Raw genomic sequence first — 22,595 nt, forward strand, 5'->3', positions numbered from 1 at the left:
CAAGGCCACTCAGTGAGCACCCACAGGCACAAGGGCTCCAGGGAGCATATTTTAAAGGCCTGAGGCCTCATTTCTTCTTCTTCTTCTTCTTCTTCTTCTTCTTCTTCTTCTTCTTCTTCTTCTTCTTCTCCTCCTCCTTCCCACCCTCTTCCTCCTCCTCCCTCCTCCTCCCCATCCTCTTCTTCCTCCTCCTCCCTCCTCATCCTCTTCTTCCTCCTCCTCCCTCCTCTTCCTTCTTCTCCTCTTATTCCTCCTCCCCGCCCTCTCCATTCTGCTCAGCATTGTCACTCTTGTGATACACGGGGAGAGTGGCATCACCCTTCCTGTGGGAAGTTCTCGGTACTTCAGAGAGCTTGTCAAATCTGGGAAGCATTTCCTCAGGTCCGTGCTCTGAGTAGCTTGAAGTCGTTCAAAACAAAATCTCAGCACTGCAATACAGTTTGTTTCCTCACAGCCTGGGGCCTCTCGGCAAGTTGCTAGACACACCAGATGTGTCATCAGGCACGTTGTGACTGCTACTGCTGTCTCAAGAACTCAGGGACCATTGAGGCTGAAGTCACCCATGCTCAAAACTTACCATGGACGCAGGCAAGCATGAACACTGTTACATACGTGAAAACACGCCGGGACCTGCTGCTGGGATGACAGCTGTGATAAAATCACTCATGGTTTTCACTAACTTGTTCATTGGGGCTGTTGCTGCATCCTGTAATTTTGGTGTGCTCACCAGGCTGGAGAGATGGCTCAGTGGCTGAGAGCACAAGCTGGTGTTCCACAGGACCCAAGTTCAGTTCCCGGCACCTACATTGTGACTCAAAACCACCTGTAACTCCAGTTACAGATGATCTGGTGCCCTCTTCCAGCCACCATTTAATGGCCAGGCTATCTCCAAAGTCCTTTATTTATTTTGAGACAAGTTCTTTTTTCTCTTTCTTTCTTTCTTTCTTTCTTTCTTTCTTTCTTTCTTTCATTTTTCAAGACAGGCTTTCTCTATGTAGCCTTGACTGTCTTGGACTGCCTTTGTAAATCAGGCTGGCATCGTCAAACTCACAGCAATCCACCTGCCTCAGCCTCCTGAGTGCTGGGATTACAGGCGTGCACCACTTCCCCCAGCTTTGAGACAAGTTCTCGCTATGTGGTCCTAGCTGGTCTGGTAGTCACTCTTCGGCCCAGGGTGGCCTGAAACGTGCAGTAATCCTCCTGCTTTAGCTCATCTTATTTTATGAATTTAAAAATATTCTTCTGTAAAAGGGGAATTTAGGCAAAGAAGAGCCTGATATTAAATCATGAAAAGCTAAAGATTTCTTCGGTCCAGACAAGGGGCAGCCGAGAGCAGAAAGGGACCCGAAAACAGATGCTTGGCCCTGAGAACTGCTCAAGCCACGCCTTCACTGATGACATCTGATCTCTGAATAAAGTCTTCGGGGACAGTGAGAAGTGCAGCTTCAATAATTCAGTCCGTTCATCAAGGGCACGCATTAGTGTTAGGTGACCCCTAGGGGCCGTGGAAACCTCCCTGTCTTACGATGCTTGGTCCCTAGGACTGCCAGACACGAGGAAGATACATTTCTGTTCATGGTTCTTTATCTTGGATAAAAATTTCTCTGTCTGTCTCTGCCTTTGTCTGTCTGCTTTTCTCTCTCTCTCTCTCTCTGTCTGTCTTTCTGTCTCTCTCTCTCTGTCTCTCTCTCTCTGTCTCTGTCTCTCTCTCTCTGTCTCTCTCTCTCTCTCTCTGTCTTTCTGTCTCTCTCTCTCTGTCTCTCTGTCTTTCTATCTTTCTATCTCTCTGTCTCTCTGTCTCTCTCTCTCTCTCTCTCACACACACACACACATTTTAAAAAACCCATAGCCAGAAAGGATTCCAGTACTAACACCAATGTGGGCTAGCCATCTTAATATGCTGTCTGCTCTTCCTTCAGGGCGCACTACAGTATTTGGAAGTGAATTTAAATGACGAAATATTAGGCATTGTGGCTTGGTTTAGACAACTCCACCATTGCTTTGCTTGCAAGTTTTTTGTTTTGTTTTTTTTTGTTGTTGTTTTTTTTTTTTTTTTGCTATACGAGGGGGAGGGGCATCACGTCCTCCAGGTAAATAAATACTCTACCACTGTCCTACTTTTCCATCTCTCTTTTACCTTTTCCTTTTCGTTCTTGTTTACGTTCTGAGCCACGACCTCACTGAACTGGCCAGCCTGGTCTTTAACTTGCAGTCACTGCCAGCTTCCTGAGCAGCTGGGGTTCCAGGCCTGTGCCAGCGGGGCCTGGCTGCCTTTGGGTGTGTGGACAGAATGGGTTTGTGTGCTGCCGGTCACCTCTTTCTGACAGCACTAACAGTTCAGACGTGGCCCTGGAAAAGGACCGTGGGATTTACCTCCGTGTACTCTTTGTAGCTGCGGTTGATCTCGGACAGACTCTCCCGGGCAGCCTTGCTGGCAGGGGACGCAGCAAAGGCTTGCTTCATTTTGCTGGCACCATCTTGGAGACGTCGTTGGATACAATAGGCTTCGTAGAGCTCGTCTACCTGCAGGAAGCCAAACAGGAAACAGATAAATGGCCGTCATGCTTGAGAGAAGCCCCACAGGCTGCTGTCCTGCCCTTACAGACACACTGGATTTCTGTTCTCAAGAAGCAGAGACTTGTCAAGGGCGATTACTGTAGGTCAGCCACTCTTGTTTTCAGCACTATGTGACCCATTTGTGTGCTTCCCAAGCCGATTTTGCTTGAATCCTGTTTCCAAGCTGAAAAGGCCCTTTTATGTCTTTGAGGCTACCACTGAGATAGTTTAAATTGACTCCTGTAGCTGGGCATGGTGGCACATGCCTGTAATCCCAGCAATGGAGAGGCTGAGGTAGGAAGGCTTGTGGGTTCCATTGAGAACCTGCCTCAAAAAAAAAGACGAGAGGAGGAGGGCGCATAAGAGGAGAGAGACAGAGAGGTGGGGGCAACACTTGGATACATCTGTAGGTCTGTGTTGGACTGTGGGGTTAGACAAGGAGGCTAGGAGCCCTCTGGGTATAGAGCAAGCACTGGGACAGGTCCTAGTTTTACATCAAAGAGCAAACGTATAGCATGCAAAGCTATTACCACTTTAAGAGGCATGTCAACAGGGGATACCTATAATTTTGGAGTCGGTATTTTATCTATTTCTCTCTCTCTCTCTCCCCCCCCTCCTCTGTGTGTGTGTGTATGCAGAATATGGTGCCAGCTGTCATCTTCTGTCACTCTCAACCTTTGAAGCAGGAGGGGTCTCTCCCTGAACCTGGCTGGAGCTCAGGTTTTCTCAGCTAAGTTGAAGGATTGCAAGCCCCCACCCACCCCTCTTGTCTTTGCCCCACTTGGTTTTGGGGTCACAGGCATTTTTGGTGTACCCAGAGTGTGACATGGATGTGGGGATCCAAACTCTGGTCCTTGCGATCACGTGATTGGGTAGCAAGTATTTGTAACCACAGAACCATTGCCTTGAGCCTGGAGGCAGGCTTTTCTTTTTCTCTGAAAGATTATTTTATTTTTTTAAATATGCGTCTATTGTGTACGCTGGTGTGTGGGTATGTGTACTTGAGTGCAGGTGCACATGGAAGCCAGCAGAAGGTGTGCGATCCCCTGGAACTGGAGTTATAAGTGGTTGTGAGGCACCACGTGTGGGCTGGGTCTTCTGTAAGAACGGCCTGTGTTCTTAAGTACTGATCCATTTCTCCAGCCTCAAGGCTTTCATTTCTGTGTTCAGCTTAGACATCTATTAGTTAGAGCTGTCCTGGACCCACGCTACACTCAGGGCAAGCATACACTGGGGAGTAACTGAGAGCAGGGGAGTAACTGAGAACAGGGGAGGAACTGAGAGCAGGGGAGTAACTGAGAGCAGAAACACAGACGCAAAGATGAGAGCAGCAATGGTTACCTTACTAATGTGGAACTCCAGGCGTCGCATGTATCTCTCAATCGTTTTAATTTGCTGGAATTAAAAGGAGGAGCTTGAAGAGAATGCAGCCATTCGCAGTGCCATTGATTAGGATCACAAGAGCAATTTTATCACTATGTCCTCCCCCTCACAAGTGCCGGAAATATGGTACTTCCTGCTTTCTTTTTCCTCCCACCTTGGCCACCAATTTACAGTGTTCTAATGTTAATTTGGAAAATGTTTTCCAAACTCTGACTAGTCTGAGAAGTGAGTTTGAACTAAGTATGGTCATCCCTTGTTTAACACCGAGATGGCGGATCCATTCGATTCCTAGTGGAGCAGTCTCATTTGGACTATATCTAAATTTCTTCATAAGACATTTTGTGTGTTCTAAAACGAGCTTTTTGTACATGGAATTGTATTTTATAACCCTTATTTGTCCACTGTGACAGATAGCTGTCCATTTGCTCTCACAGATACTCATGCCATCCCTGTGAATTATAAATATTGTTGTAACATACATTTGATTTAATTTCCCTTTAAAATATTTTTGCAGAAAATACACCATGATTAGGCATCAAAATAAAGCCATGTATGTGGAACAGCATGGAGAGTGACTGAAAAATATCACTTCTAAAAGGCCTGAAGAATTTTGTCAATAAGAATACATATTTTGGGCTGGAGAGACGGCTCAGCTGTTAAAGGCTAGGCTCACAACCAAAAATATAAGAATATATATTTTACACAAAAGAACTATATTTAACTGAAATCTTTTTTCTATTTTTATAATATAATTTTTGAAACATCATATTAATATTATATACGGGATCATTTCAGTGGTATAAAAACAATTATGGCATTTTCTGACCCAGCATGTTTCAGATTTGAGGGCAGCTACTATGTACAGACCACATGGGGAGGGTCTCCAGGTACAAGTTCCAGACTCCTGGGCATCAGAGTAAACCCACAGTGGGGCCTTGTTTCCCCTTGAGCTGAATGAATGTCCTTTTTGATGTTCATCATCTTCACGGAACCAAAAAAAAAAAAGGATTTTTTTCCCCCAGGATGAGAAAATCATCCTCTGTCTGGACTCTTACATCCTCCCAAGGGCCCCTTAGTGACAACTGGTCAAAGTGCAGAGTTTTATCTTTCAGCAGCCCCACAGTGCAGACAACAGCCTACCTTGTCCAGGTCGTACAGCACGCCCTGAAATGAAAAGAGGAGCTCCCGGTTACAACACGTTGCCTTCAGAAATGCTTCCTGCTTTAATAAGTGCTTCAGCTCACATCTCTACACCGCCCATGAAGGAGTCACCAACCCCACCAAATTCTATTGGATTTTCCCCTCTGAGACAGGGTTTCTCTGTGTAGCCTTGGCTGTCCTGGACTCACTTTTGTAGACCAGGCTGGCCTTGAACTCACAGTGATCTGCTTGCTTCTGCTTCCCAAGTGCTGACATTAAAGGCATGCGCCACCACGCCCGGCTTCTACTAGGTAGCTTTCAGAGTTCATAAACAAAGCCATCAAAGCATTTCAGTCTATATGCCAACAAAGTGAAAGATAATCGCATGTTAAATGCAGCTGGCAGGTCTATGGATGCAGACTCGCCTGGGGTTTTCTGCTGCCTTGATATGTTAAGGTGTGATAAATAATACTTTGATATGAGCAAAATCAGTCCTCACAAACACATCAGAATGGAGAACATTTGTCAAGTGGCACGGATTCTAATGGGGCTCGAAGGCGCTTTCACACTGGCCCCTTGCTCTCTTTCTTCCCTGTGAGCTGTCAATGACTGTGCTGCTTAGTTCGGTCAACTTGACACGAGCCAGGGTCATCTGAGAAGAGGGGGAACACTAATGGAGAAAATTCCATCTGATTGGAGTCCGTGAGGCTTTTTTTAAAATTAATGATCAATGTGGGAGGGTTCTGCCTACTGTGGGTGGTGTCACTCCTGAGTGGGTGGTCCTGAGTGCTGTACAAGGCAGGCCGAGCAAGCCATGGGGAGGAAGACAGTAAGGGTGTGTCCCTCCATGGCCTCAGCTAAACGCTCCTCCCTACAGATTCCGGCCCTGACTTCTCTCTATGATGGAAACAAAAATAAATCCTTTCCTCCGCAAGTTGCCCTAGGCTGTGGCGTTTATCATGGTAATAGAGTGCAAACTAGGACACTGGCCTACATTTACAAATTGAAGACAAAGCAAAAACGTTCTTATTTTTGAATTCTGAATGCACAAAGGAGATGCTAGGAGCCCATCACTTTGTTACATTATTGAGAGCTTTCTTTTCAAGATGTATTTATGTGTTTTGTGTATACGACTGCTTTGTCTGCATGTATGCCTGTCCAGAAGAGGACACTGGATCATGAGCTGCCACCCGGGTGCTGGGGACTGAACTCAGGACTTCTGGAAGAACAACCAGTGGTTTTAACTGCTGAGCCATCCCTCCAGCCCCACGTAGAGGGCTTTTCAAAAACCACTTTTGTCATCTTTATTTCATCATGAAGTACAATCTACACAAATTGTTGTGGGTTTTTTGGTTTGCTTTATTTTATTTATTTGTTTGTTTGTTTATTTATTTATTTTTGTGAGACAAGGTTTCCCTATAATGTAGCCCAGGCTGGCTATCATCCTGCCTCAGGCTCCCTGCTTCTGGGGCTGCAGGTATGGGCCACAATGCTCAGCAATTCTTCCTTTCAAAATATACACCAGGAGGCAATAGCTATGCTACTTGTATCTGTTTTTCTTAAACACTCCTCTCCTCCCTACCCGTGCCCTGCAGTAATTGAGGAGAGGAAAGCCCGACCCTCCTTAGTAACCTTATGATCACCTACCAGGCGAGAGTTTCTTTTCATATCTTTTAACTGAGCAGTCAACTTGTCCAGCTCCGTCTGGTGAAATTCCAGGTACTCACTGCAAAGGTAAGACACTGTGGTGAGTTCTTAGTTCATGAGGGATCTGGGAAGTTGCTGACCTTTGCCTTCTGAGAGGGAAGGGGGCCCAGCTAAGAATTGGGATCTCAGCCAGCATGGGGGCGCACACCTGTAATCCCAGCACTTAGTGAGGCAGGTGGATCGCTATGAGTTTGAGGCTAGCCTGGTCTATAAAGCAAGTCTTCAGGACAGCCAAGGCTACACAGAGAAACCCTGGCTCGAAAGAAAGAAAGAAAGAAAGAAAGAAAGAAAGAAAGAAAGAAAGAAAAAGAAAAGAAAAGAATTGGCATCTTAGGAAGTGGCTTACACCTTGTGGTGGTTTGAACAGGTACAGCCCATATAGACTCACGTGTTTGAATGTTTGGCCCATAGGGAGGGGCACTGTTAGGAGGTGTGCCTTTGGTGGGGGAAGTGTGTCACTGTGGGGGCAGCCGTTGAGGTCTCCTATGCTCAAGCTATGCCCACTGTGGCACACAGTCTCCTTTTACTGCCTGCGGATCATGATGTAGAACTCTCAGCTCCTTCTCCACTGCATGCTGCCATGCTTCCCACCATGATGATAATGGACTAAACCTCTGAACTGTAAGCCAGCCGCAATGAAATGCTTTCCTTTATAAGAGTTGCCTTGGTCATGGTGTCTCTTTACAGTAATAAAACCCAAACTAAGACACACTTATAAGCTCAGCACTTGGAGACTGAAGCAAGGTTATTACGCATTCTAGGATAGCCTGGCCTCCATAGTAACTCTCAGGGTAGCCTGGGTTACAGAGTGAGACCCCGTCTGCCCCCTCTCTCCTCTTGAGAAAATAATCAACACTTTGCTCTGTGGCTGGGGAGCATTTGAAAGCACTAGTAGTTGCATCTGATCCTGTCTAGTTTGAAGAAAGGGGAAAAGTGTGTGTGTGTGTGCGCGCGCGCGTGCACGTGTGTGTGTGTGTGTGTGTGTGTGTGTGTGTGTGTGTGTGTTTGTGCTCTTTTGAGGCTGAAAAATCCAGAAATGAGGGGGTGACTGGGAGGGAAGAGGTAGACGACAGGACCTGGGCCACATAGTTTTGTCTAGTTAAAGCCAGTAGCGACAGTAGGTGCCTTACCAAATGCTAGACACCATTTCTTCTGGAAAGGCTGTCCTTTTAACACATGCAGGAAGGTTTCATAATGTTTTGCAAGCTATTTGTGTGTGTATGTGTGTGTTTTAATATATTTTATTAATTTATTCATATTATATCTAAATTGTTATCTCATCCCTTGTATCCTCCTGTTCCTCCCTCCATCCCATTTTCTCCTTACTCCCCTCCTTATGACTATGACCGAGGGGGACCTCCTCCCCCTGTATATGCTCATATGCTTCCTTTGAGTGCCACCAGGCCTCCCCATCCAAGGGACATGGTTACATATGGGGCACCAGAGTTCGTGTAAAAGTCAGACCTCACTCTCCACTCAATTGTGGAGAATGTCCTGTCCATTGGCTAAGTTTACTGTATATATTGTCCTTGGCTGGTGCCATAGTTTGAGCAGGGCCCCTGGGCCCAGATCTGCCCATCATAATGTTCTTCTTGTAGGTTTCTAGGACCCTCTGGATCCTGTGTATGTGTGTTTGAGGCGGGTTGTATGCTATGTCACGCAGGCTGAGTGTGAACTTTGGATGATCCTCCTGCCTTGGCCTCCTGAGCAATGGGTAGAATTCCAGGTATGACCCACCACACTTGGCCCAGAACCCGTGTATAGCACTCTCTAGTGCAGCTATGGCTGTCCACTATTGTCTGCATGAACACACTACTGTTGTCAAGTGTGCTTCAGCGTCATGGATTCGGCGCGCAGTTACAAATGGTCTCCCATCTGTGACACTTATTAAAAGCTGCCTCAGCAATAAAACAAGAAGGAAACACCCAGTAAAGTGTGCTGGCACACTTTTTCCTTCTGCAGTCCCAGTACTTGGCAGGTAGAGTCAGGGGATCAGAGCTGCAAGGTCTACAAACTGAGTTCAGGGCCAATCTGAGCTGCACAAGACTCTACTTCAAAACCAAACAACAGGATAAAATAGCACAACCCGCATGGCTGGTTCAAAATGGTTTCCTAAGACTACTAGCTTTTAGGAAAGAAAATGGTCATTTTAGGAAGAAAAAAGATCTTCCCCAAAGGTATACTGTCAAGTCTATTATTCTTACTCGAGTCCATTTTTCAAGGCCCTGTAGACTTCTTCTACTCTCTTAGGCTGAGGCTCTTTTGGGGTGTTGTTATTTTTGTGCCCTAGATTGTGCATTTTCTTCAGCTTGGCCTGAGGCTTCTTGAGAGCAGAGGCATTTTCAATGAAGGAGTTACACCTAAGGAAAGAGAAAAGAAGGAAACTGTGAGCCTCAGGCACCAAAAGACCCACGAGAGAAACGCCTGTTAAATTGTCTCCCCCTCATCCTAGTGCCCTGGACGAAGGTAACATGGCCCTGAATGTCAACAGATCCCAACTGGACACATTTTGTTTCTTGATGTTTGCTTGCTGAAAGCTTTGCTGAGCAGAAGCCACCCCGGAGGCAGCCTGGCTTTGAGATGTATGCCTTTTGAGGGTGCTCTTGTGGTTTAGGTCAGAAGGAGCCAGGGATAAATGGTTCCGGGTGGAAACAAGGAACAGGCAGAAGTTATATCCAAGCAAAGGAAAAGAAACATCATTGCATAATATTAGATGCAAACTTATGTCTCGCTAGGACACGAGCAACACCTTGTGGGTAAAGTGCCAAGGCATGACAAATAGGTAATGTCCTAGGACATTAAACAGAAACACATGTAGCCTGTACTTAGAGCTGTCCTTGAAGTAGTATTTATGTTATTTTACTTTAATTTTTTTTGTGTGTCCAGGTCTGTGAGTGTATGCGCAGGTGCAGTGCATGCGGCTAGAAGCTGTTTGGGTGTCATCCTTTATCACTCTTCACATCATCATCATCATCATCATCATCATCATCATCATCATCACACACTGTCTCTCTGAACCTGAAAAAGGGAGAGCTTCATCCTTCAGAAAAACCAAGCATGAGTTTTCTTGTATGTTACCCTCTCACTCTCTGTGTTTCGTTAGTTTTATGAGAGGAAGAGACTCCAGGGAAGCTGGAGCCTCATTTCCCAACCCCCACACGAGTGACATCAGCTCCCCAGAGTCACCCTGTGAGGCATAGACTTTATCCGCTGCGCAATTTCACACCAAACACAGTCTCCAGAAGAGGAAAGTAATGAAAAGTGTGCTCTAAAAAGGGTTGGGAGGGAGGCAGGGAGGAGTCAACACCTTTAGCTCCTTGCCTGACTGCGGTGCCTGTTAGCATAGCAAAGTGCAGTGCTGGCCTCCAGGCTCTCTCGGCACTGCAAATACCTGTTCCAGAGTCCATGCTGGCATCCTGGCTCTTCTCGCCCTGCTCCCAACGCTAAGGTTCTCCAGCTCAGGGCTTCCCTCTCCTCACCCCGCGCCCCCCGCCCAGCTTCTGATCCCCATAGAACCCCGCCATTTCAGCCGCACTCAGCGCTCTCTCGGTTCCCCTTGCTCTCTGCCCCTTCTCCCGCTTCCCCACCACACACCCCTTCACATGGCCTACTTCACCCTGCTGGCCTTTCTCAGTGTGTTACTTTCTCTCTTTGGCTCTTCCAGATGCCGCTGGCTGCACTCTCCCTCATATCTACATTAAAAACCTTCCTCTCAACCATACCTTGGAGTGGTCGTGTCCTGAAAAGTGAGGACATGATGGCTCATAATAGCTAGGATGAACCAGCCACTTAAGGGTATGTATACGTGTGTGCACATGTATGTGTTCAGATGAAGGGACAGCTCATCCTAAATCCTCATACGTCTTTGCACAAGGAGTTATAAATGCCAGAGATCATATCACTTAATACTAGGTGCATCATCTGTTCCATGAAGAAGTCATTAGCTACCACATACACTTCATGCATGTCAGCCAGGGACACTCTTCAGCCCCTGCCTCTTTCTACAGCATCCCAGGAGGAACACCCAGCACTCGCCTGGATCGCCTTTCCTGCAGGCCGCTAAAACCTGCGAAGGACTGGCTCCGGATGATGCCATTGGGTCCTCCAGGTGAGAAGGACTGTGGTCCCACCAGCATGATTTCTGGGAGCCTGGTTGGTAGTCCTGCAAGGCAGAAGGAAGATCATGGTAACTGCCAGGCAGTTCACACACAAACACTGAGCTCGTCAACATTCAGAGGTGTGACAAGGTGAAGTGACTCACGAGGTCCTGGCCACGAGGGCCATGAAATGCTTTTGAGACTTTCCTAAAAAGATACTCATCCACTCAGACCAAAAATAAACACGAACCCACAAAATTACTACCACTTAAGTTTTCTTTGTGTGCGTGTGTGTGTGGGGGGGGAGTTATGTGTATATGATACCCATGTTTTTATGTGTGTTTGCATGTATGTGTATATATGTGGACATTCTTCCTAGAATGTGTTCATCTTACTGTTTGTGTCAGCCTCTCAGCTGCATGCAGAAACTGACAATACGGCAGTGTACTTAGGCAGCTTGCTCCGAGGATCAGTTTTCAGCTTCCCAATGCTGGGATTATAGGCCGGCTGCTATGCCTGCCCAGCGTTTATGTGGGTTCCAGTGATTGACATTTTATCCTCAAGCCCGCCCAGCAAGTGGGCCGTTCCCACCTTCCCAACCCATGTCTGTTTCCTTTAGGCGTTCTTTTCCTCCCCCCCCCCTCCCTCCCTCCCTCCCTTCCTGCCTCCCTCCTTCTCCTTCCCTTCCTTTTCTTCTCTTCCTTCTCCTTCACCCTCCCCTTTCTTAGGTTCAACCAAGGTTTACTAAAGATAAGAACATTTGTGATCAATCTGTCCATTCAGTTATGACAGCACTGCACAGATGAGCCACCATCAACGTTTCAGACAGTCCAAGCTGAAATTCAGAACGTAGTCAAGCCTGCAGATGGGATTTTGTGCAGAAGGTGGAAAATGCAAGGTAACGGGAGGTTTTTTTTTTAAAAAGACGAACTCATTTAAAGTCTCCCCGTTTCTCTCCTTATTTGGATAGGTAACATTGTATCACTGTGCTGCTGGGCAAACAGGGAAGGGCAGAAGGAGTGCCCACAAAAGGAGTGATAATCTGCCTCAGATAAGAAGGCCCACAGCATACTCCATCCTTTTTGATCCTTTCTTCAGTTGTCTGGCTTTGTGAAGTTTCTCTGTGACAGACTAAGGTGCAGTGTCAAAACGCAACTCCAGCCCAAGGTTAGTCCCCCAAGGGACTGTCCTAGAACTGAGGTAACCCTACCCACCGCCAACCAGACAGCTTCAAAGCATGTGCCATTGTCCCAGCAGGTGACATCATCGTGGGCAGGGCCTGAGTTAGCTGGAATAGGTGAGTGTTCACACTGAAACCTCCCAAGGGAGACACACCAGTTGTTGGTGGGTTTGGGGAGTGTCACCCATTGCTCTTTAAGGACCCTAGGAGTAAGAGAGAACAGCTAACCCCTCAGACAGCAGACTCCCCTCCACACTGAAGCAGGGGTTTAAATCTTTACCCCTCCGGGAGACATGTGTCTAACTGCAGGGAACGAGGTGCTCACCCACAGGGAGGTCAGTCTGGGCATGGGCAGTAAGCAGGCTTTTCCATGGGATGGGACAAAGCCTCATAGCTGCCAAAGACAGAAAGGCTTCTTTAGAAATTCTAATGTAGTGAAATAGAAATATGTAATAGACTCATCTCATATAAGTCTCAACTTGACAAATACTTTTACTTTTTTGTTATTATCTTATGTGTATGGTTCTTTTGCCTGAGAATATGTCTGTGTACCACCACAAGCTAGGAGTGCTAACTGAGACCAGAAGACTGACGCCAGAGCCCCTGGAACCAGAGTTACAGACAGTTGTGAGCTGCCATATGGGTGCTGGGAATTGAACCCAGGCCCTTTGGAAGAGCAACCAGTGCTTTTAATGACGGAGCCTTCTCTGTGGCCCCAGGTTGACAAATCTCATTGTGTCTCATCTGTAAATTGCTCAACAGGTCTAAAGAAGCACAGACATTTGATTAAAAACAAACGAACCAACAAACCTTAAAGCTAGTTAAAATATTTAACTGTCTCAGACTTTCTAGAAATTATGTGTATATATTTTGTTATTTTGTTTGTGGTGTGGGTGTTTTGATACAGGGTCTCACTATGTAGCCCAACATAGCTTAGAACTCACTCAGGCACCCAGAGTGACTTTGAACTCATATCAATTCTCCTGCCTAAGCCTTCAAAGAGCTGGAATTGTAGCAGTCCGGGCTGGCCTGGAACTTGCTGTGCAGAGATGGCTGGTCTCACCCGCGGATGAGCCTGCCACCTGTGTTCCATGCACTACAGTATAAGTATGCTGAAATTTCACTTTAAAAAACCCAAGAAGATTGTTTTTTCTCTTATTCTTTGCATCTGTAGATTAAGCTACAGTAACCTGGCTCCAAGCCTCAGACATTCTAGGCTAATTAATATAGGAAATGACTTGTGTATACCGCTGTTCCAATGGTCCCTCTGGTGAGCTGGGAAGACGCTGCCTGAGAAGTTTCCATTACACAATTAGTTGCACTAAGATAGGCTTGAAACAAAGAGGAGAATAAGAGAGCAAAGGGAAATCCTTCATGTTGGGTAAAGTGTAAAACTTAGAACAGCGTTACAGCTTAATAAACCCAAAATGTTTTCTTAAATTTTATTCTTCATTTTATTTTATATTCATTCATTTGTTTTGAGGCTGGGTATTGCTATAAAGCTCAGGCTGGCCCAGGCTTGGCCTCAGCCTCCTGAGTACTGGGATAATTGTCTACTATGCCTCATTTGCTACTCAGTCTTAAGCCCCCACCTGCAAAATTCTGGTGTTATAGGTGAATGAAATGTTACATTACAAAACCTGTGTCCTAGAGTGTCAAATCTGCTCATTTCTCCTCTCTGTCATGAGGACAAAAGCATCTAAGAGCAGGTGGTTCTGCAGTACCTTCGGATATACATGCTTTGGGAGACAATACGTTATTCAGGAACTTCTTACTAACTTCCTGTGGGGAGTGGGTAACTTTCAGGAGCATGGCTGGGGCGAGAGGTTTAATTTCAACTCACCTCTTCCATCCTAGCAATAACCATCAATGCACACACGCACTCTCACACACAAACACAAGGGCATCTTTTGAAATTAGAATAATGAGATTTTGCACATCATCCTATAAACACTGTGATGCCATTGGCTACTCCTTGACCTGGACATCATGTGGCTGAATCAGAAGAAGGCTCATTATTTCATCAGGCAGCTTTGGGAAAAGAGCATTGAACCAGGAGTTGGAGGAGAGGCTGAGGCAGATGGAAAGAGATTAAGGTGATTGGCTGATTTCCTCCCATTTAACTAAGTCTCACGTTGTGATTGGTCAAGAAAAGACAGGTAAGAACTGTAAACCAGAGCTACCTGGAGAACTTAGAAATAATGTCATGCTGAAGAGCCAATGACAGGAGTCACTGTTGGAAGGCTTCCTGCTTGGAGACGATGAAAAATATCTGTCGAAGTTGCCCGTACAGTGGTCCCAACTGTAGCTCATTAATGCCACCAGAAGGGATGGGAAGATGTCTGAGAAGCCAGCCTGGGTTCTACATTGTGTTATGGCTTTATTAGCTGGCATTCAGAATTACAAAACACGCTATGGTTGGGTCAGCTTGTGTTTACATATTTCTCTCCTCAAATGCCAACAGCTCCTCTAGTACTGAGTTAGTTATGACAAGGGGCAGATCTCCTGCAGACTTGCTCATGGCTGCCAGGGAGGGCTCTTCACACCAAGGAGCTCAAAGCAGAAGCACTGAGAACCTTTGATAAAACAGAGCAAGGAGCAAACCAAGCAGACAGCCAGAGGCAGAAGGCTTTGTTGATGTAACAACATTGAAATGCACGAAGGAAACAGAAATAGCTGGGTTCTTGTTTTTTTTTTTTTTTTTTTTTTTTTTTTTTTAAGTTTCATAGGCATCAAAACGATCTCCAACATCAGGAAAACAGAGAAGAGCAGAGCAAAGGCAGGGACAGGAACCAGAAGGAAGGACCATGTTGTTCTCACTGCCCACAGGACCACAGTGGAATTTGTATACTTTTCAACTCTCCCCTCTCCCTGCAAGCATGACCATGGTGCACACTGCATGCTAACTATTGCATGCTGCTTTTCCTAGCAAGCTTTTTTTCTAAAGTTCTTTAGAGGCTGGGTTTCACACATTAACTTTTGTCTTAACCCGTTTTAAAAGGACACACACACAAGTTAACCCACGTTCTTCTTTGGTCAGTAAAAGGAAACCCACATAGACGGCATTACATATGTTTCTATTTCTGACTTTAAGATGGAGAGAGTTTGGCCATGGGCAAAGGTAAGCCCTGCAAGGGACAGAGGGGAGCATCACATCCACTTGTGTTCCAGCTGTAAGATAGCACCCCATGGAACCTAAGAAGTGGCAAGTGATCTCCTTGACGCTCATGGGCTTTCCTTCTCCTGTGTAAGCAAATCCCCGAGGAGCGTAAAGAGGCAATCATGAAACATCCACGATGACGTCAGAGAACAGACATCCTTGATGTCCAAGTGACAAGAAGAGGGACATCTCTGCTCCTGCTGAAGAATGGCTCACGGACAAAGGTCCAGTGAGAAATCAAGCACCATCAAAGTTCTGAAGCTACCTACGCTAGCCCCACAAAGGCCAAGGCCCGGAGACAACACAGCTGAAACGCTAGCCGCAGCAACAACGATGCGATCGCTTCAGTTGATGTCTGGAGGCCACGGCTAGAAACACTCGGGAGGTGCAGAGAATTTCTGGAGTATGGTAGAAGCTAGAATTCTACTGTGATATGTTGGGATCATAGACATCTTGTCTAGGATGTGCAAAGCCTCCGGCTCCACTCCCTACACTGCAGCAAAACATAAAGGAAGATGAATATAGGCAGATGAATAAATAATTTTAAATATGGGATGATGTACATTTATTAAGAGCCACGCCAGAAACATAAGATGAGTAAATGTTATGGCTGAGGAATTTCAGATCAATAAGGTTGACTTAAAAGTCATCATCAATTTCCAGAAAATTTATCATAAGTCCCAAGAGATGAGGGCAAGAAAAGGAAACACTGGGGGTGAGATGGACACCTCCCCCAAGCATAGAATGACCCTAGGAAGTTGCTCCTTTTCCTAGCAAGGCCACGTCACAGGCAGCACACTGGGCCTACTGATCTCTGAGTCATTTCTTCATGCCTGGCAGGTCCCTCCTTCTCTAACAGTGTGCCCTACTGTTTATGTTCCTGCGCATCTCGGTCAAGTGCAGAAGTATAATTCAGTTGTCTCAATAAGCATGTGAGCCCAATGTAAATAGCCTGCTATGCTAGATGATTGTTTGAGATGAATCCTAAAAATAGGTGTCCACTTACTCCACATCTACAAGGCCCCCATTACAGGGCTGACTAATCTTTAAGAAAAGGAGATGTATTTAGGCCATCGCCTATGTTTTTAGATTATTTTTTTTATATGTTTGTTCTGCCTCAGTGCGTTTGTGCACTATGCACCCTTGAAAGACAGAGGGGACTTCACATGCCCCGAGTTACAGATGGTTGTGAGCTGCCGTGTGAGTTCTGACAGAAGCTGTGTCATCTGGAGGAGCTGCCAGATCTCCAGCCCCCATTACCTCCTTTTTTTGTTTTGTTTTGTTTTGTTTATTGACAGTTTCTCTGCATAACAGTCTTGGCTGTCCTGAATTCGCTTTGTAGACTGGGCTGGCCTTGAACTTACAGAGATCTGCCTGTCTCTGCCTCCCTGAGTGCTAGGATTACAGGCCTACCTCCATTACCTGCTTTTTAAAAAGGCATTGCTACTTTAAAAATAAACCAATGCGATGCCAATAATTGTTTCTCAGATCTCAACACTGTCAAACAGATGACAAATTCCAGCCATGATAAAAATGGATGGAGGAATACATAAGTGACTTTCTGTAACCTCACTCCTTGGCAAGCAGATGGTCCGAAGGGACCACGGCGTGTGCATAGGCCTTGTAAGCAAATGGCATCATTGGGCAGATCCAGGCTCTGTATTTGCGAAACAGAGAAAGCTCGTATGTATGCACTTTCCATGGCACATGTGTGGGAAGGTCAGAGGACAATTTGTAGGCATAGATAGGTTCTCCCCCTCTACTTTGTGGGTCCTTAGGAGCCAAAGTCAGGTCATCTCAGCTTTGTAGCAAGTGTTCACCTGGCTCATCTTGCTAGCCTGTACTCTCCATTTTAATGCGAGTGTTAGGCATTTCCAGTGAGAATGAAACATCCTCCAATCTTGAAGTCACAAGACCACTTGGGTCTTTCTAAACTACTAACATCTCCACAGATGGGAAAACTCCTGTTTAACAGGACAAGACAGCGGAGAGCTAACAGTTGGCTAAGTGCTTCACATGTAAGCAGGAGGACAGAGTTTTATTCGCAGAACCCACATAAAAGGCAGGCATGGAGGTGTATGTTCATAATCACAGCACCGGGGAGACACACGGGTGGATTCTTAAGTCTCATTCTCCAGTCAACCCTGCTGAACTGTAAGCCATTTGCTGATTCTTGCTCCAGTCAATTATAACTGTGATGGTGTCTTAATGGCCTCTTTGGATTCCATCATTCCTCGGTGTATAAGAAGGGGCTTTCCCTACTCCTTGTATTCCTTAACCAGTTAGTTTATTGTTAATATGAACCCATAGATTCTTATTTTCAATTGGGTCATAATCTACTACTATTATCTTAAGAAAGACTCAACTGTTTTTTGTTTGTTAGGCTTTCTTTTCTTCTTTCTTTCCTTCTTTCTTTCTTTCTTTCTTTCTTTCTTTCTTTCTTTCTTTCTTTTTTGAGACGGGTCTCAGTACGTAGTCCAGGCTGGTTTTGGACTTGTAGTCCTCTGTCTGTTTCAGATTCCAAATGCAGGACTTACAGGCATGTGCCATCAGACTGTAATTGAGAGTTGCCTGCTATCTTGTAAGCTATCGTTGATGCCCAGTGTAGAGGGCAAGACCAAACAAAGAAAAAAACCCAAAACAAAACTTGGCTTTGGGGCCAGGTTGACCAGTTTTACTCAGTTTACCCATGTAAGCCCTGTTTTTTCTTGTCCTAAGTTACCAAGGTTGCCTCAAGGAGATAAGTGCATGGCCAATTTGGGGCAAAGGTCTTTTCTGTTACCTAGAATTGCAATATGAGGAGACATTTGAGCTTCGTCAATCAAGTGGAGCTTGCCCATTATAAGCCCGTGAGCATTTCACAGCTGAGAACATGCACAGTGAGGAAGTAATCTGCTGTCCCCATTCTTTCTCCTACATCCTCTCCCCAAAGATGACAGCACAGTACAGTATGTGGAAGCTATTTTGAGTGTCTGCCTGAGTCATGTGAAGAGCGAAGAAGAAACGCTAACAGCCCGTCTATTCATCGCCTTAGTCAGTTGTAGGAACTTCTAGATAATTGACAGTGTGCTTCAGCCCTGGGGAAAATGAGGATTCGGCCCCTTCTTCCGTTCTGGTGGATTAAATAAATGCAGGGAGTAGCAGCTGGCCTCGCGGTAATTAGAAGAGAAATGATTCAGGACACAAAACCCACTTAAGTCTCTGGAGGGGCTGGGTTGATTCTGACTAAGGTTGTCATCACTCATTTTAAAATGCAAAGCCTAGAACACTCGCAGGACTTCACTGAGCACACACGACACATCAAAGCGGGCTGGAAGGCAAGAGCACTGTGCACTTAAAGGCAGCTCAGGCTCTTTGTAATAATAAGTAATTTTGCCTTTTTTTCCCTTTTAAACCCATGGGTATCAAAAGCGGAATGTGACTTGGGAACATGGTTTTGGAGACAGCTTGGCTGATCCTGCTGAGAGAAAAACACACCCACCATGAACCCTTTTTTTTTTTTTTTTTTTTTTTTTGATCATCAGATTGAAAAACAACATCGAGGTGTAGGAGAAAATCGGCTCCTCCCAGCAGATCCACATTCAGCCTGACCATCACTGGTGCTGGGCACTCCTTCAATAAGGACTGACCTCAAAGTGAGACTGCCATGCTCTCTCCCGTGCTTTTTGCCTTTACTAAAACTACCATTTGTTTTTTTTGACAAGTGCCTATGTCTTATTGTTCTCACCAGAACTGACCTTCCTCTTGGAAACGCTAAGCAGAGACTGCTGTTGGGTTCTAGGAGAACATGCCCAACAGTGCGTTAAGAAGTGTAATTGCAAATTGTGGGCCTGATAAAGACTGGCATTCATTAATGGGACAGGAGTCAGGTAGAAAATGAATCTGTGTTCTTATACATAAAGCTATGTGCTTCGTTTCATGTTAAAGAATGGGCAGGAATTTATCTTAAGTAAAATCTTTTCGTAGGGCCTGCTATTGTCTCTGTGGGCATACCGCTTTTCCACTTCCTCTTATTTTTATGTTGCATTATTTTATTTATTTATTCTTTGAGAATTTTATATATAAATACAAATGGATTAAGATGGTAGCCACTCCCCTCCCCAGTTGCCCCAGCCACCCGCAACAGGTCCCCCTTGCAACTTCATTATTGTCCTTTTAAAAGAAGATTTATTGTGTTATTTTTGTGTGTGTGAGTGTATACGTACATATTTGTGGGTGCCCATGAAGGTCAGACGAGAACATCAGACCCCTTGGAGCTAGTGTTACAGGCATTTTTGAGGTACCTGACATGGATGCTGGGGTCTAAATCTGGTCCTTATGATTGGGCAGCAAGTGCTCTTAACTGTTGAACCATCTGTCTTTCCAGCTCCCTCCTGTTCCTGTTCCTCTTTCTCTTCCTCCCTCATTCTTTTTTCACCCACTGAGTCCCAGTAGTGCTGCCCATCTGTGCATGAATGTGGGCCACTCACTGGAGCATGGACCACTTACCAGGAGCCATACCTCCCTTACTCCATCCCCACCTCCCCATCCCCAAAAGACTCGTCCGTGTCCAGAAGTCATCAGCTGTCTATAGCCATGTTAACATATATTAAGTAAACTGAACTAACTGACAGAGCACAGGGGGGCGGTTCTGAGATGTCAATACAGCTACAACTGTGGACATAGCAAAAACGACCGATAACGGCCTGCGTCTGAGCTGGTCAGCAATAGTAAAGTCTAAAGCCGTTCCTTTCGAACTGGGGTTAATTCATCATTTTATTCCTGTTGTTATGACAACACTTCAAAAGCAGCATCTCCATGCTTAGTATTCAGCCGTCTCATTATAGATCTGCGTACATATGCAGCACTGCTCAGAGGGGCTTAAAAATGGGCCTGCAGGGCTAGGAGTGTAGTTCAGCGGTACAGGGTTTGCTCTGTGTGTGTGAGGCCCTGGGTTCAATCTCCAGTACTTGGGGGCGGGGCTGTTAGGGGGTTGAGAAGGAACTGCAGATCATCATAAGATGCAATCGGATTTCTTTCTTGCTTTGGCCACTGGACTTCCCTTTTATTTTTCTACCCTTAAGATAGTGAGGGCTTGAGGAATGGAGGGAGGGGAAACTATGGCTGGGATATATTGTGTGAGAGAATAAAAAAAAAAAAAAAAAAGGATGGAAAAAAAAGTGAGGGCCCACCCAGGAGAGGGAAGCCTCAAGAATTCATGTGGGAAGACTAATTATTCTCTCCTACTTTTTGGCTGTTTGTGAATAAGAAATTAGCTCATAACCTAGTTTATTTAATTTTCTTTTAAAAATGTATTTGATGATTTAGTTATGTGTCTGTATACGCAGGTGGTCCTGGAGGCCAGAAGAAGGCATTGGATCCCCTGGAGCTGGGGTTATAGGCAGCTGTGAGTGCTGGGAGCTAAACCCTTCCTCCACAGGAGCAGCAGGCACACTGCTCACCTGCTGGTCCAGCTCTCTGGCCCCATTTCATCTCTTTGATTGCATCAGGTAGTCTCTAGAAGTCCAACTTCCGGTGTGTTCTGATTGACTTCAATATTGTTAGCTATTGGAGTGACCTGCTTATGTAATTGTAAATTTATAGTAATAAAAACTTCTTGAAACTTGGAATTATTATGAAAAGTATTAGCTGTCAAGGGGATATTGATGTTGGTGTGAATGTGCGACAAGAGCAGTGCTCACCTGTATTTGTGCTACAATTTGATAAAACCATAAATGCTTGCTTACTTTGATATTTTAATATTCTCTCTCTCTCTCTCTCTCTCTCTCTCTCTCTCTCTCTCTCTCTCTTTCTCTCTCTCTCTCTCTCTCTCTCCAATTGTTTCTCTTTTTAGCTCAGGGCTGGCCTGGAATTCACTATGTAGTTCTGACTGACTCTGAGCTTATGGCAATCCCCCTGCCTTAGTCTTCTAAGTGCCTAGATTACTTGATTACAGGTGTGAGCCACCACACCCAGCTTTTGCATTTAGATTTCTCTTAGCACACACAAGTAGGATTCTGTTTCCCCTGAGGGAATGAGTCAGCTGAATGTTTACTCTCCAGTCACCATGCACTCGGAGAGAGCGGATGGATCTGCTGTCTTTACTTAATTTTCTGTCTTGAAATAAATCTGGTTGATAATTTTACCTTGATCTAAAATTTGTGGTGATTCATTTGAAATCATGTTAATTATTACTGAATGAAGGATAACTGGCCACAAACAAACAAACAAACAAACAATAAATAAATAAATAAATGTGTGTATGTTTGGAGAATGAAAATGCCAACTAACTGCTTAATTGCAGAACAACCTAGCTTCAGAGTTAGTCCAATTAAAAAAAAAAAAAAAACAACAGGGTCTCACTATGTAGTTCACTATGGAACTTACTATGCAGATGAGGCTGACTTTGAACTCACAGAGATCCACTTGTCTGCCTCCTGAGAGCTCGGATTAAAGGTGTATGCCTCTATGCTCAGCTAAATAGTCTGAGGCGTGTGTGTGTGTGTGTGTGTGTGTGTGTGTGTGTGTGTGTGTGTGTGCGCGCGCGCACGCGCACGCTATTGTATGCCAGTAGGTTCAAAGTTAAGTGGCTTCCCAGAGGCTTATAGACGTGCTCTCTTTGTGGTAATTTTAGCACATTAATCTGCTATAATTGGGGTGCTTTCTGCTGGTCCTTGCTGCTGCATACCAAGAGGTGCAGAACATCTGCACAGTTATTCTTGGCTGCCAAAGCCAAATTATTTATCATCATAATGCAGAGCAGCTCTGTGCAAGAGCGCAGATGATCCACAGCAGAACAATGTGGCTTCCCATTGGACAGTGAGGGTTTCCAAGCCTATGTTTTGCCCAAAGTATATGAAGCTGTAAAACAGTAACAAGGCAAAAACCTGTCTCTTTCCTAATCTTTAAGACCAGTGGAACAGAGTTAAGGAACCCAACACTGGATTTAACAATACAGGGAAAATCCCCAGCACCAGAGACAAAAGAATGCATTAGAGGCTAACTGGTGAGGATGTGGAAGTCATATTGCTTTGAAGTTGAGCTCAGAAGGCCTTGTCACATTGTTTTCCTTGAGCCCACAAAACTTTTACAGTCAGTCACACCAGGCTGACACCTGGGCTAGGATAAACTTCTTTCCCAACTTTTTTCTACAGAGAGAGACAGAGACAGAGACAGAGACAGAGAGACAGACAGAGAGACAGACAGACAGAGAGACAGAGAGAGAGATAGAGACAAGAGACAGAGACAGAGAGACAGAAAGACAGAGACAGAGACAGAGAGAGGAGACAGAGGATTCTGCTATGTAGCATAGGCTGGTTTGGAACTTGCAGGGATTCTCCTGTCTCAGCCTCTCAAATATTGGGATCCTGGCTTGCCTGTTTATTGTCCTTAG

At 45.4% G+C, this 22,595-nt stretch overlaps 1 protein-coding gene across 6 annotated transcripts in view; it reads right to left on the bottom strand.

Moving 5' to 3' along the window:
• Positions 1-22,595, bottom strand: part of RIPOR2 (RHO family interacting cell polarization regulator 2) — a 209,912-nt gene that overhangs the window by 48,340 nt on the left and 138,977 nt on the right. For all 6 annotated transcript variants that reach the window (XM_084794026.1, XM_084794029.1, XM_084794027.1 and 3 more), the window contains exons 2-7: positions 10,822-10,948; positions 8,991-9,146; positions 6,727-6,805; positions 5,080-5,103; positions 3,898-3,951; positions 2,374-2,523 (exon numbers count right to left, since the gene is read on the bottom strand). In XM_084794026.1, coding sequence (XP_084650152.1) covers positions 2,374-2,523; positions 3,898-3,951; positions 5,080-5,103; positions 6,727-6,805; positions 8,991-9,146; positions 10,822-10,948 — 590 coding nt within the window. The remainder of the gene's footprint in view (positions 1-2,373; positions 2,524-3,897; positions 3,952-5,079; positions 5,104-6,726; positions 6,806-8,990; positions 9,147-10,821; positions 10,949-22,595) is intronic.

Source organism: Acomys minous (assembly GCF_964271855.1).
Source record: "Acomys minous genome assembly, chromosome: 9".
NCBI classification, from domain to species: Eukaryota; Metazoa; Chordata; class Mammalia; order Rodentia; family Muridae; genus Acomys; species Acomys minous.